General features: G+C 38.2%; 1 protein-coding gene across 2 annotated transcripts in view; it reads left to right on the top strand.

Moving 5' to 3' along the window:
* TMEM156 (transmembrane protein 156) overlaps positions 1-14959 on the top strand; it is a 50667-nt gene that overhangs the window by 19822 nt on the left and 15886 nt on the right. Inside the window, exons 2-5 of one of the 2 annotated variants that reach the window (XM_080796742.1) lie at positions 6074-6340; positions 8321-8503; positions 11918-12037; positions 13900-13983. In XM_080796742.1, coding sequence (XP_080652868.1) covers positions 6074-6340; positions 8321-8503; positions 11918-12037; positions 13900-13983 — 654 coding nt within the window. Of the gene's footprint in view, positions 1-6073; positions 6341-8242; positions 8504-11917; positions 12038-13899; positions 13984-14959 lie in introns of both variants that reach the window. The other variant, XM_080796741.1, reaches the window with a different exon arrangement.

Below are 14959 nucleotides of genomic sequence, written 5' to 3'. Positions count from 1 at the left end.
GTGAAATAAGTCAAGCAGAGAGAGTCAATTATATGGTTTCACTTATTTGTGGAGCATAACAAATAACACGGAGGACATGGGGAGATGGAGAGGAGAAGGGAGTTGAGGGAAATTGGAAGGGGAGATGAACCATGAGAGGCTATGGACTCTGACAAACAATCTGAGGGTTTTGAAGGGGCAGGGTGTGGGGGTTGGGTGAGCCTGGTGGTGGGTATTATGGAGGGCACATATTGCATGGAGCACTGGGTGTGGTGCCTAAACAATGAATTCTGTTACACTGAAAAGAAATTAAATAAAAAAAAAAAAAAGAAAAAAAATAGTGAAGGGCCAAGAATAGCTAAGACACTCCTAAAGGAGATGAACAACAGGAGAGGATTTTCCTATCAGATATAAAAGCTTTTACAAAGCAAAAGTAATTAAGTCAGTATAATATCTTTGCCAAGATAGAAGAATGGACTGATGGAACAAAACTGAGATCCCAGATACATACTCATATATTTATGGGTATTTGATATATGGTAGTGGCATCTTTCTAAGTAGTGAGGAAAGATAGACTACCCAATAAATGCTAGTGCAATTGATTATCACGTGTGAAAAAATGAATGTGGCTTAACTGTACCCAGTTAACCGGGTACCACACTGTACCCAGTTCCAGATAGATGAAGAACATACATGGATGTCTGGGTGGCTCAGTCAGTTAAGCATCTGACTCTTGATTTTGGCTTAGATCATGATCTCAGGGTCATGAGATGGCGCCCATGTTGAGCTCTGGGCTGGGTATGGAGCCTGCTTAAGATTCTCTCTCCCTCTCGCTCTACCCCTCTCCACTCACACTCTCTCTCCCTCTCAAAAAAAAAAAAAAAAAAGAAAGAAAAGAAAAAAGAAGAAGAAAGAAAGAAAGAACATAAATGTAAAGGGCAAAACTTTAAAACTTCTAAAAGAACTTTGTAACTTTAAGGGAGACAGCTTCCTTAAGTAAGTCACAAAACACAAATTGTAAAGAAGTGATTGATAGTTTTGCTGCATTCAAATCAAGAGCTTCTTTTAAGAGATTGTAAAGAAAATGAATTGATAAATTATGATCTATGAGAAGATATCTTCCTAAAATAATAAAAGAATTTCTTGGGGCACCTGGGTGGCTCGTTGGTTAAGTGCCTGACTCTTGGTTTCAGCTCAGGTCATGATCTCATGGCTGTGAGATCAAGCCCTGTGTCAGCCTCTGTGCTCAGCCCTGGAGTCTGGTTGAGATTCTCTCCTTTTCCATTTCCCTCCTCCTCTGCCCTTCCCCCCTCTTACATACACGCACGTGCTCTCTCTCTCTAATAAATAAATAAAATGTTTTAAAAAATATTAAGAAAATAAGGAACTTCTTACAATTTTAAACAGAAAACTTAAAGAACTCCTAAATAGTAATAAGAAAAACACGAACAGGGGCTCCTTGATGGCTCAGTTGGTTAAATGTCTGCCCTTGGCTTGGGTCATGAACTTGGGGCTCTGGGATGGAGCCCTGCATCTGGCTCTCTGCTCAGTGGGGAGTCTGCTTCTCCCTCTCTCACTCTCAAATAAATACAATCTTAAAAAAATAAATAAATAACCTAACAGAAAAAGTGGAAAAGTAGAAAAAAAAAAAAGAAAATACACCTTTAAACCATGATAAGATTCTGTTTAATGCTCACTGAACTGGCAAAACTTGAAAAGCCTTGGCCAAGATGTACGTCAGTGGGAACTTTTATACATCACATATAAGAGTATTAATTGGTATAATCATTTCATATAATGATTTGACATTTTTCTAGAAAAATCAAAGATGCACATTCTGAATACCCAGCAATTTTACTCAGTGTGTATACCAGAGAAACTTCTGTATTTTTGTGCCAGCAGATACATTCATGAATATTCATAGTAGCGTTATTCAAAAATGAAATTTATTGAGATAAAATTTACATATAATAAAATACTCTCATTTTAAGTGTTTAGTTCAAGGTTTGACAAATGTTTACACCATGTAATTAGCACCAAAATCAAGATGTACAATCTTCCAACACCACCCCTCCCCCCAGCAAGGGTCCCTCTTTCTCCTCTGTGGAAGAACGCTTCTCCCACTGTCAATATATCCTAGGATTTCATATAGATGGAATAATAAACTATGTAATCGCTTATATCTGGTTTCCTTCCCTTTCATAACGCACTTGAGATTCAGTTTGTACATGTTGTTGTTTGGATCAGTATTTTCTTGTGTTTTCTATCTGAGTACCATGCTATTATATAGATACATCAGTAATTGCTTTAATTTAAAAAAAATTATTTATTTGAGGGAGAGAGAGAACACATGCAAGAGAGCATGAACAGGGTGAGGGCCAGAAGGAGAGGGAGAAGCAGGCTCCCCACTGAGCAGGGAACCCAAGGCAGGGCTCGATCCTCAGACCTCAGGATCATGACCTTAGCTGAAGGCAGATGCTTAATCTACTGAGCCACCCAGGTTCCCCAGGAATTGTTTTAATATCCACTAGTTGTTGGGCTTTTGGATTGTTTCCAGTTCTTGGCTATTACAAATAAATAAATAAAATAAAATAATAAATAAAATACAGCTGCTGTAAAGATTCACATACAGGTATTTTGATTTTTCTTCTGTAAATTCTTAGTAGAATTATTGGGTCATATACTAAGCATATAATTAACATATGAGAGATGTAAATCGGTTTTCCAAAGTGGTTGCTCTGTTTTTTTGTTCCCACCAACAATGGATGAGGGCTATAGTTCATAGTAGCATTATTCATCTTGCAAAATAGCAAAAATAGAAACAACCCAAATGTTTACTGACAGAAGAATGAATAAATTGTAGTATAGTCATTCAAAAGAATATCAGAGACAATAAAATTAACCATAACTATGTGTAGCAACATGACTAAAACATATTAAAAAAGGCAAGTTACAGATGAATACAAAAAGTATATTCTCTATATACATGTATACACACACACACACACACATACACACACACAAACACGTCTAAAATGTGCTAAATGAAACAATGTTATTTAGGAAAATATACATTTTGCCAAGACTCTAAGATAAAGCAAAGGAGTGATAAACACAAAATTCACGCTAGTGGTTAACCTCTGGGAAAGGATTATGTAGGAATAGGGAGGGATAGGGTGTTTCAAAAATATTGGTAATATTGATATTTTAATCTGTATGATAGATACATGGTGTTTATTATTATTATTTTTAAGAGTTTACTTATTTACTTGAGAGTGAGAGCAAGAGGGAGACAGAGAGACAGAGAGAAAGAGAAGCAGACTCCCCACTGTGATCCCAGCCAAAGGCAGGCCCTGAACCAACTGAGCCCACCCAAGCATCCCTATCTTTATTATTCTTTAACTGGCACCAAAATTTTACAAATACTTACTGATGATAAAGTTTTATAGCAAAAATTTAAAAAGAAAATAAAGATAGTTGTTTCTTTAGCCTTACGCTCTGGTTTTCTTAAAAAAAAAAAAAAGATTGACTTGAGCATTTGTCCTGTACTGTAATATATTTTCCTGATTCTATTTAGTATTCTATATACTTATGCTGAGAGATTGCAGTCACAGTACTGGAATAATTCTGGAATGCATTTCTATCTATGGGAGTAAGAATTTAGATGTCTGACTCCTAGCAATAAAAATGGCAGTAATTAAACTCATATATCCTTGTATATGGAGATGAGAATATAGCCTACCTGATAACAAAAATGATTGAATAGAATTCACTATTTCTTAAAATTATACCAGAGAAGGATATATCTTCTATTTATTTCCTTTCTGACTGAATTATTTAAAACCAAGGTTTAAAAACCATCATAAAATGACCTCACAGTCAAATATAAAGGATATATCATTAATTCTAGAAAGCCTGGCTGGTCACTTATTGGATAAGAGGACTGTAATATACATAGCAAAAATTTTTCTCTCTCTCTATTTCCCTATCTTGGTTGTACCATAGGATTACAAGGTCAAGAAATAGAAAATTTTGTAAGATGAAAAATGCCGGTGAGTAAAATAGAAACATGGCAGGAAATGTTTTGTATGTTTTGGTAATATAAATGTTCCATTAGATGGTACATTTCTATCTCCTTCCTGGGACCTTCTTATTGAGCATAGTTGTTTTAAAAATTAATTACAGTTTGGTCCCAACTTTGCTTATAAATATATTAAGACATAAAATTATGGATTTGAATAAAATACCATTTTCTCCCCTGAAAAACCTTTATAGCAACTCAAGTATGAAATGTGTTTATAGCTGGAAATCACAAGTGAATTATTGCAGAAACAACTTCAAATGTAGCGGTTGGTAATAAGCCTCTAATTTCCTTAAATAATAAAATATAATCATCAGCAATGAGACACTTATGGAATTACTATTAAAGTACAAATTCTGCAAGTAAAAAAATCTTTAATATCAATCAATTGCCTGTTTTTTCTCTTAAGAATGAACTAAGTTCTATGAGTAGGAGTAATCATTGTAAGAACTAAAGTGATTCTTTCATTGTGCTCCACATTATTTAGAAAAATTAAAAACAATTATTTTGCCTTATATGATTACACGAGAAATGGTAAAGAAAGCCACATGAAGGTACAGTTGAGCATGTGAGTTATTTTCTCATAGTAGCAAATGACTGTCAGACTAGGGATACCTGAAGGAGGTTACCTATTCCTTAAATGATCATTACTGCTAAATAGAGATTCTCGATTTTTATACAGTGAGCTTTAATTACTTGTGTGAATTGAACCACAGATAATCCTACCCTAAATGAAGTTTGAATTTTTAATTTTCATTTTGGAATACTGGTTTGAATGTTTTAAAAAAGATTTATTTATTTATTTATTTGAGAGAGGGAGAGTGTGTGCATGAGTGGTGGGAGGGGCAGAGGGAGAGACTCTTCAAGAAGACTCTGTGCTGAGTGTGGAGCCCAAAGTGGGGCTTGATCCCATGACCTGTGAGATCGTGACCTGAGCCAAAACTAAGAGTCAGTCGCTTAACTGACTGAGCCACTCAGATGTCCCTATAGGTTTGAATTTTAAATAATATACACTTGTACAAATTTCAGAAGTGTTCTCATATGTATGATAGCACTTGATGCTACTATGAAGTTAGCAGGATCTAGAGTTACTTCCTCTATTTTGCTGATGAGAAAATGAGACTTAATGGAGATTAAGTTAATTATCCAAGTGTCTTGCCTAAGGACAGGTACAGCACTGGAGTCCTTGTCTTTTATTTTGAAGGTGGTGTTCTTCCTTTTGTATCATCATTTCCATGTCTGATGTTTGTCTTCAGACAAAAATAAAAATTATGATGTTATCCTGTTCAATTTCATCTTTGGAGGACCAGATAGATTGAATAATGACTGCCCAAAGATATACTGGGCTAAAGCCTGGAACTTGTACATGTTACCTTACAAGGAAAAAAGGTCTCCACAGGTGTGATTAACTTCAGGATCCTGAGATGGGGAAAGACTTGGGCATTACCCAGGTGGAACCTAAATCCATTCTCAAGTGTCCTGTCTAAGAGGCTTATAAGAGAGAGGCAGAGGGAGATGACACAGACAGAAAAGTAGAAGTCAGAGACACAGAAGAGAAGGTTAACCAGAAGGTTAACCAGAAAGAGATTGGAGTGAGGTAGCCACAAGCCAAGGAATGCCAACAGCCACCAAAAGTTGGAAGAGGGTCAAGGAACAGAGTCTTCCATGAAGCCTTCAAAGGGTTGGTGGTCGTGCAAACATGTAGGTTTCAGACCAGTTAAATTGGTGTTGAACTTCTGGCCTCTAGAGCTTTCCCAGGAGAGAATGGTTAAAATGTTAAGGGTTTCCAAGAATGTCTCTAGTTCTCTTCTATGAAAATTATCAGGGAATGTGTACAAATCTTCGAAAGAAATATTTAAATAAAGTAAATGTTGTTAATTCATATAAAAACAGTCTTGTCACTGACAAGCTGAAATACACTGTATCCATCTAAGAAAAACTGGGAATTTACTGTGTATTGATTTGAATGACAAAACCTGAGAATTTCATAGTCAATTTCTTTTTCCTTTACAGGAAATGTATTGGAGCTCTCATGTCTGGAAGTATGTTTACAACCTAGTTTCAACTATTCACTCCACTCTTTGAATTTTTCTTTTGTGACTTTTCTGAAACCAGTAAGAGAAACTCAGACTATTATGGGACTCTTTCTAAATCATTCCGACTTTCAAAACTTCACCAGGATTTGCCAAGGCATCACAAGTGAATTTAAAATGTGCTCATGTTTGGCTTGTGAGTCCAAAAATAGCATGGATTTTATTTTTCAGGAACAAACATTGAAAGGTAAATATAAAATGGTAATAAAGTTTATCAAGAATAAATTATCTTAGTCTGTTAAAAAAGGAATAATATATTCCAGTTTAAAAGCCAATGGTATCAGAACACTCAGCAAATGTGGCTTTTGATACATGGCTTGTGATCTGTAGTGCTTTGGGTTATTACTTATTCTTGGTTTACTTTATCAAAAACAAAATATCTACTTTTAAAATACATCACAATCGCCAAACTGTGGAAAGAGACAAGATGCCCTTCAACAGATGAATGGATAAAGAAGATGTGGTCCATATATATGATGGAATATTACGCAGCCATCAGAAAGAATGAATACCCAACTTTTGTATCAACATGGACAGACTGGAGGAGATTGCGCTGAGTGAAATAAGTCAAGCACATGAGTCAATTACCATATGGTTTCACTTACTTGTGGAGCATAAGGAATAACATGGAGGACATTAGGAGAAGGAAAGGAAAAGTGAAGTGGGGTAAATCTGAGGCGGAGATGAACCATGAGAGACTGTGGACTCTGAGAAACAAACTCAGGGTTTTGGAGGGAGAAGGGTGAGGAGATGGGCGAGCCTGGTGATGGGTATTAAGGAGAGCATGTATTGCATGGAGCACTGCGTGTGGTGCATAAACAGTGAAACTGAACACTGAAACACTGGAACATGTTGGAACATTGGAACACTGAAAAAATGAAATAAAAAAATAATTAAAAATAAAATACATTAAAATGCCACCATAATTTACATACCTTTGATCGCTAAAAAAGTATTTAGCGGGTTCTTTCCAAAGGAATTGAATTTTTAAAAATTAAAAAAGTAAAATCAAACTTGGATTTTCTAAGAAGTCATTGAATCCTTGACACATTTGTACCTTGTCCTGCCTAACATTTATCCACTGTGTATGAATTGTCTTTTTACATGTCTGTCTGCTCAGTGTTGGAGATTTTGTCTGTGTTCACTATATTTCAGGTCTTAGCCTAATGCTAAAATATTTTTTATGAATAAACAAATGAAGGAATAACTATATATTATGTATAATATATAACTGAATCTTGCATCTATTTTGAGATCAATATATATCATTTAATTGAATCAAATCCACTTGCATCACTGAAAAATTAAATAACTCATTTGTACTCAGAAAATATACCAGTGGCCTCAGGCCCAAGCATCAGATTTATTATTTATACCTATTCGCTGAGATTGCTTCCTGTATCACCCCATATTGGCATCTTTCCCCATTCTTTCAGAATGGGAATGAGATTTCTTGGCATTGACTCTGAAAGAGGTATAAAAGATCTATCTTTTTCTGGGTTCTTACTTAAGTAACACTGTAACTATTGCAGGGTTCTGGGTCAAGTTCACCAGAAAGCAAGTTGGGTAAATACCTTTATGGTGACAGAGAAGTAGAACTAGAAAAACCTATTAAGGCCTGGTAACTCACAGATAACTACTTCTCTGTCTCCTTAAAATGTAGGACAGTGCACTGATAAATTATGCCCATTGTTATGCCTGTGAAACACACTACCTCGAAACTTAGTGGCTTAAAACAATGGCACCTTCCTCCTCCTTCTCCATCTTCTTCTCTGGTTGGGCAGGGATTCCGAATGGGCATAATGGGGAATTTTTTGGCTTGGAGCATTATCATCTGTCCCACAAGTCATCCCGGAAATGTCTATATTTTCTTTGAGATGCTCCAATTCTATTTCAACCCTACTATCATCTGGTTTTCACAATCTTCAAAAAAAAAAAAATGTAAGCACTTTAATCATTATTTTTAGTGCAGGGAACTTATTTCTACTTTTTTCTGTAGAGGAAGGATGGTATTTAGTTTAGACGGGTGTGTGGTTTTTTAACTATGTATTACTATTATGCAAATAACATTTTCTTAATCTCTTTCTAGTTCTTATCATGAAAGGATCAATGGAAGTGAAGGCAAATAATGTTCGCTCACCTTGTCGACATTTTAACTTCTCTGTAGCTCCTACAGTTGATCCCTTGGAAGAGTATAACATGACTTGTAATCTAAAAACCCGCACGAGAAGGCCAGCAATCATTGAGGAAGATCCACTCAGGGAAAAGTCTATGAACCACACTTGTAGGACTATGGAATTCCTGAAAAATTGTACACACATTTCTCTGCACCTAGAAATGGATGTCAAAAGTAAGTATTTAAGGAAATTAGAGGAATAAGAGAATTGGATACAAAGTTAAATAAAGGCTAACATGTTAACTTCTTTGAAAGTTAAATAGTTGAATAATTTTGTTCATGCAACAATATGACTAGAAAGAATGCTAGTGCTTTTATCTGTTTCTTTTTTCTTCCAAAATTTGCTTTTCCTGAGGTCTGGCTGTACTCAGAAGCAGAGAAGGCATCTGTGGGTTGTGATTTGAGGGGCACTAGCAAGACCTCAGAGTAACTTTGGACATGTCTATTTGCTGTGCTTGAAACATCACTACCACACCTGGGTATTAAAGGGTGAAATTTATTTTAAAATATAAATATCCACATACATTGCGAAGGCCTATTAAAATCATATTTTGAATTGACATATATCTTCTCCTAGAGTCGAGAACCAGGACTGAAGGAAATGGGGTATTTGGTATAAAGCCATGGAGATAGGGTGCAAATGCAGCACTTTGGGTCTACCAGATAGCTCTGAGGGAAAGGTAGGTGTCCAAAATATGAAAATCACACCTTTCTTACTTCTAGAGCTTAATAGCTTCCTCAGCACCATCTTCCAAATTACCACAATTGATCCTTTCTACTTAGCCGTGTGCCCCCACTTTACCTATAAAATCTATTTTGGAAGAGTATTTGATGATACACCTTACTGTATGCCAAGCAATGTGCTAGCATTAGGAACGCAAAAATAGATGAATGTAAAACAATGGTGCAAGTGTATCCAGTCTAACAGGTGCGATGGTGGAGTTAGTTGCTGGGCTTTGCGATCTTCCAGACATAGGGAAGCCTTTCCTCTTGCCTCAGAATGCCTTTTTAAAAAGCTTTAATTTTTTTAGAGGCAATTATTTTAAAAATATTATGTTTTCAAGCAAACACAACTATAGAATATGTATGCATTTTTACAGTAAAATAGAGGGCTTCAAAAGAATTTCTCTCACGAGTCAGCCTTCAGTGCCCCTTAATGGCCTCTGCAGTTAGGGGTTATTTCAAGGTGTGTGTATGTGAATCAGGTATGGGAGAGGATCTGAGAAGATCTAAACGGAGAGGTCAATTCCCTCAGGCTCAGGAGTGAGGTGGGAATGTAGGCTTTGGAAGGATGGCATAGAGAAGATGACAGTGATGAAGTCTGGAAGATAAAGTGGTCTGGATTATAAATATTAAAATCATATTTATTTCCACATATCCACCTAATTTCTTTTTATGTTTTCTAAAACATAAAGGAAAAAGAAACATTTCCACAATTATGATTTTCAGAGAGTATTTTTGTGTTCATGAAAATAAAATCCATACATGCCAGTCAAAGTGAAATAGTAGTTATTAACAACTTCTTTGGGTCCATAATTCAGAAAGATAACAGTGGTACACAAATACGTAGTCTTGTATTCTAGAAAATGTCTATCCATTTGCCGTGTGTAGATTTAAAATTTGTTTATATTTTACTCTACTGGGAAGAGACTAATTTGATCTCCCTTAAAAGCCCTCTCCAGGGGCACCTGGGTGGCTCAGTGGGTTGGGCCTCTGTCTTCGGCTCAGGTCATGATCTCAGGGTCCTGGGATCGGGCCCCGCATCGGGCTTTCTGCTCAGTGGGGAGCCTGCTTCTCCCTCTCTCTCTGCCTGCTGCTCTGCCTACTTGTGATTCTATCTCTCTCTCTGTCAAATAAATAAAATAAAATCTTTAAAAAAAAAAAAAAAAGCCCTCTCCACCTGGGTGTGAAAGCAAATTTAGTCCAATCTGGTAAATTTACTCTGAAACAATCATTTAAATTGTCTCTTCAGATTGTTCTTTCAGATTCCTGTCTGTTGTCCCTTCCTCCTCTCCAAGATGACTGCCAGGATGGGTGGGGGGGAGAGGTGGGCAGCATGGGATGTGGGGACACACGCCCTCATCTGCATTTGCCCTGGTGCTTGGGTGGGTGTTCTGGCTGGTCTGACCCCAGTTGTGCACATTCTGCAATTGCTATACTGAGTTGGTAAATGCATGTGGCTTTTTTCATAGCTTGATCAGTGCCCAATGACACCTTGGTCATTGGGACCATCGTGGTTCTTGCTGGCGCTCAAAGTCTTCATTCCAGTTAACTGACTGCATACTTTTAATTTGCTGAGCCAGGAAAAGAAGTTCGCAGCTGAACATCATGAGATGATTTGAGGAAGGCTGAGTGCTGCCATCCCAGGCAAACTTTACCTTTTCTGCCTTCTGCCTCTTTTCTAAATAAACGTTGGATGGCTATATAGTGTACGTCTGCGCATGGGGGTGGGTCCTGTGAAAGGGGTGCTCAGATCATGAACCTCACAAGGGCAATCATCCAAGGGTATAAACAAGTTACATAGCCTCCTGACTTTGAGAAAGTGTTGTGTTTTGTGTGCAAGGAAGAGGGTACACAGGGTGGCTGGAAAAGACAGTAGATAGTTATGTCTTGGACATGATAAGGACACCTTCTGTTATGTCATTGATTCCTAGGTCTGCTGGCCACTGTATCTTTTTTTTTTAAATGTAAGTAATAACAGCATTATACTTACTTTTTTTTTTAATGTTATTTATTTATTTGACAGACGGAGAGCACAAGTAGGCAGAGAGGCAGGCAGAGAGAGAGGAGGAGGCAGGCTCCCCGCCAAGCAGAAAGCCCCATGCGGGGCTCGATCCCAGGACCCTGAGATCATGACCTGAGCCAAAGGCAGAGGCTTTAACCCACTGAGCCACCCAGGCGCCCCCTGGCCACTGTATCTTTATGGGACCAAAGGAGACAGTGCTAAAATATTGCTGGATGGGAACTCTCCTTCCATGTGCCCACTGTCATTTGAATTAACTAGTTTTTACCTAGGGTAACTAACTGTATGTTTAATTAAGGTGTGCCCCTGATCTGATCCTTGCAGTGAGTCCGTGCAGAAAGGGGTTCTGATTAATCATGCGCCTTGGCCCCTTACATGCCTCAGTCCAGCCCTTCCTCTTTGTCTTTTTCTTTCCTCTCCGTCTTCCTTACACTCACTATCTCTTTTGTCAATTTGAGGACATAATTTTTGACCGTGTGGCCCAGGGCCATGGGTATTAATGACAAATGGCCCTGATTCTGGGACTTGGCTTGTTGAAGTCTTGGCTTAGGGAGAGCAACCACGAGGAAACTAACACCAGCATAACCCGGAAGTGAAATCAATCCTAGAATCTTGGAATCAAAGGGATCCCTGGAAGCTCCCTGGTCAAATTTCCTCATTTAATACACTCACTTAACATATCGGGGAGGAAATCAGGACGGCAAATGACCTTCTAATAGGGGTGGTTATATATGCAGCTTTTTAAGTTAAGGCCGGAGAATGTAGTAGAACACAACCACCTCACCCCATGGCTTCTCTCTGTGGCATCACTTTATTGTATTCTTACAGTATTTTTTTCTTTGCAGATTTCACTTGTTCCATGAAGATCACTTGGTATGTTTTAGTTCTAGTTGTTTTCATATTTTTTCTCATCCTCACTCTCCACAAAATACTTGAAAGCCACAGAAGAATGTGGAAATGGCAGAGTAAGTATTGAGGAATAAATCCGTTGTTTGCGGCATTCCAGTTCAGGTCTTCTCTATAGATGTACATTCTTTTAAAAGTTAAATTTATAATTTATTGAGCACATACTGTGTGTCAGTGGCAGTTCTAGGTAACCTGGGGAATATAGGCATGAGTAAGACACAGTGTTAGCATTCAAGGAGGTTCATGCATCTTTGTCTACTTAGACGAGAGTAGGAGGGGAGTCGGGGCAGGAGCTGATGGGGGCTGGAGTTTGAGCAGAAGCTTAGTGGAAGGGGAGGCAGAAGAGGGGGGAAGAACAGGTGATCAAGAATTTCAGAGTTGGAGATCTTGAGCAGAGTGGCTCTAAGTGATGCGTGGGAGAGGGACTCAATCTTTAATAGGTGTAAGGGTGTTAGTAGATTTTTGGCCGAGCAGAGCTATAATGTGTAATTGGAAATCATGCAATGGGGATGATATTAAGAATATTTAACAGGTATGACATAGGCATCCACCTATCAGGATGGACACTGACTTATGGCCCTAGCAGCATGTACCCATGCGTATACCAACCCTTCTCATGTGTAACCTATGCATATACTGGCTGAATATCAGGCCTGAGGGGTAGCGGGGAGGGGAAGAAGGAGAGGGAGAGAGAATCTCAAGCAGACTCCGTGCCCAGCACAAAGCCCCATGTGGACTCCATCTCATGACCCTGAGATCATAACCTGAGTCAAAATCAAGAGTCAGACATTTAAGCAACTAAACCACCCAAGCACCCCTGTTGCCAGTGTTTCTGAGAGCATTTTCTTATCAAGTCTTGCCATTGATACCTTCGTATATAAGGCTAATATATAATAACATCATCAATATCGTATATTTGTAGAATAACCATTTGCAGAGCATTTTCACAAGTTTTTTTTTCTTTTTTAACTAGATTATCCAAGTAATTAAACAGGGTGTGTATGATTATTTTTACTTGTAGATAAAAAAACCTTGAACCTTAGAGAGATTAAGTGGTTTTTCCAAAGTTATATGGCTAATAAAAGGTCAGAGTCAGGCCATCTGGGTGGCTCAGTGGGTTAAAGCCTCTGCCTTTGGCTCAGGTCATGATCCCAGGGTCCTGGGATTGAGCCCCATATCGGGCTCTCTGCTCAGCGGGGAACCTGCTTCCCTTCCTTTCTCTCTCTGCCTGCCTCTCTGCCTACTTGTGATCTCTATCTGGCAAATAAATAAATAAAATCTTAAAAAAAAAAAAAAAGTCAGAGTCAAGACCAAGGTCTTTCTAATTTTAAAATTGTATTATTTTTAAATAAACATGTTATTTGCAAATAGTGCACATTTTGAGTTTCTTGATCCATTTTTCTATATAATTGCATACTAGGAAATAGAGACAGAAGCCAGTTAGAGAAAGCATCTAGAAAGCAACAGTAGCAGAAAGCAGAACATTTTATGAACATCCAACCAAATGACAGGCTTGGTGGATTTTGAAGGCTTGCCTTCCAAACCCAAGTGTATAAAGTCATGAAACATGTCACACCATTTAGGACATTAAATATTACTAAATATTAAATATGCATTAAATATTCTGTACATCTCTATATAATAATGTAAGTAATATAATATTCTATACATAAGAGCTGGTGCTTTTCACTAGAGACAGCATGATGGCACTTAGGGTAATGGAGAAACCACTTGTTTTAGGAAGATTCTGTGTTTGCTCATGGAAAATAACTTAATGAGGAAAGCCTTTAAAGTCTTGTTACTCTGGGAGCTGTTGTGAATGGCCCATTTTCCCCGGTAATCCTTTGAATCAACAGGGGGAATACATATTAAGAATGTACTTGTTTATCATTTAAATATTTAATTTCTTTTCTTGGAATAGGTCATAAATACAAACCTACTTCTGCTCTCCTAAGAGGACAGGATTCCGAGAAACTGCGGACCTTGAACGTGCGGGTTGTTTCAGGTGAGTTTTTGCGACGTGCCAACAGAGGACGGCTTTGGGACTCCCAGCCCTTCACCATCTCACTATAGAACCAAGATTGAATGATCTGAGCTCATTTAAATTAGCCTTGTATCTGGGAGAAAGGAGCTGTGGGCAAATGAAATCTAGTTTAATATGTCTTATTATCAGGGGACAGTTACGATCAAAACCAGCTCCTTAAATAATGGAAAGTTTGCCTAATTGGCAAGAAGAAATTCATGTGAGTAGGCAGAGGAGAGAAAGCAATAAGGAAGAAGCCTTAGATTTATTTTTAAATGAGACAAGATACCATTATTCCTCAGAACCGCACGAAGTAATTGCAGAGTGGGCATGGCTTTTGCTGGAACTTTCGCTTAGCAGAGGGTGTCATTGTGTAAAGAGAACTTCTAATAGCCCCAATTAAAAAGTCCCCTGTCCTCTCCCAAGAAACAAAAATGGAAGGAGGGAACCCTAATTAGAGCAGCTAAGGGAGCTGTTAACACAGACGCTGTGATTCCGTCTCCTAATTGCAAAGCCTCCTTCTGAATTCGAGCTGTCGGATCATATTAAAAACGAAGAGAGGGAGACTGGGACACGGGCAAAGTGCTCTTCTTCATCAGGGACATGTCATCTCCTCGACTGCGTGCAAACTGCGACATGAGGAGTGACATTTCTGCAGCATCTTGCGTCCAGCCGGTGAGCAGGCTCCTTCGGACTTGGGGAGAGGTCAGATAAGGAGGCCTCACGTCTGGGGTCTAAAAGGTTCTCAAAAACGCAAGGACAGTGTGGACCAAGCCCGAGGCAACCACCACACACAGATCACCACACCATTTCACTGGGAACTCTGTTCCTCAGGCTTTTCTTATCTATGTAAATGAGCAGGGACACTGACTCCTAGCTTGAGGAAAAATTGGATTGAGTATCCCTAAAGAACTCAATTTTTAAGAAAGATTTTATTTATTTATTAGAGAGAGAGAGA

This window comes from Martes martes, assembly GCF_963455335.1.
Source record: "Martes martes genome assembly, chromosome: 2".
In the NCBI taxonomy this organism is placed as follows: Eukaryota; Metazoa; Chordata; class Mammalia; order Carnivora; family Mustelidae; genus Martes; species Martes martes.
This window is presented reverse-complemented; position numbering and strand designations above follow the sequence as displayed.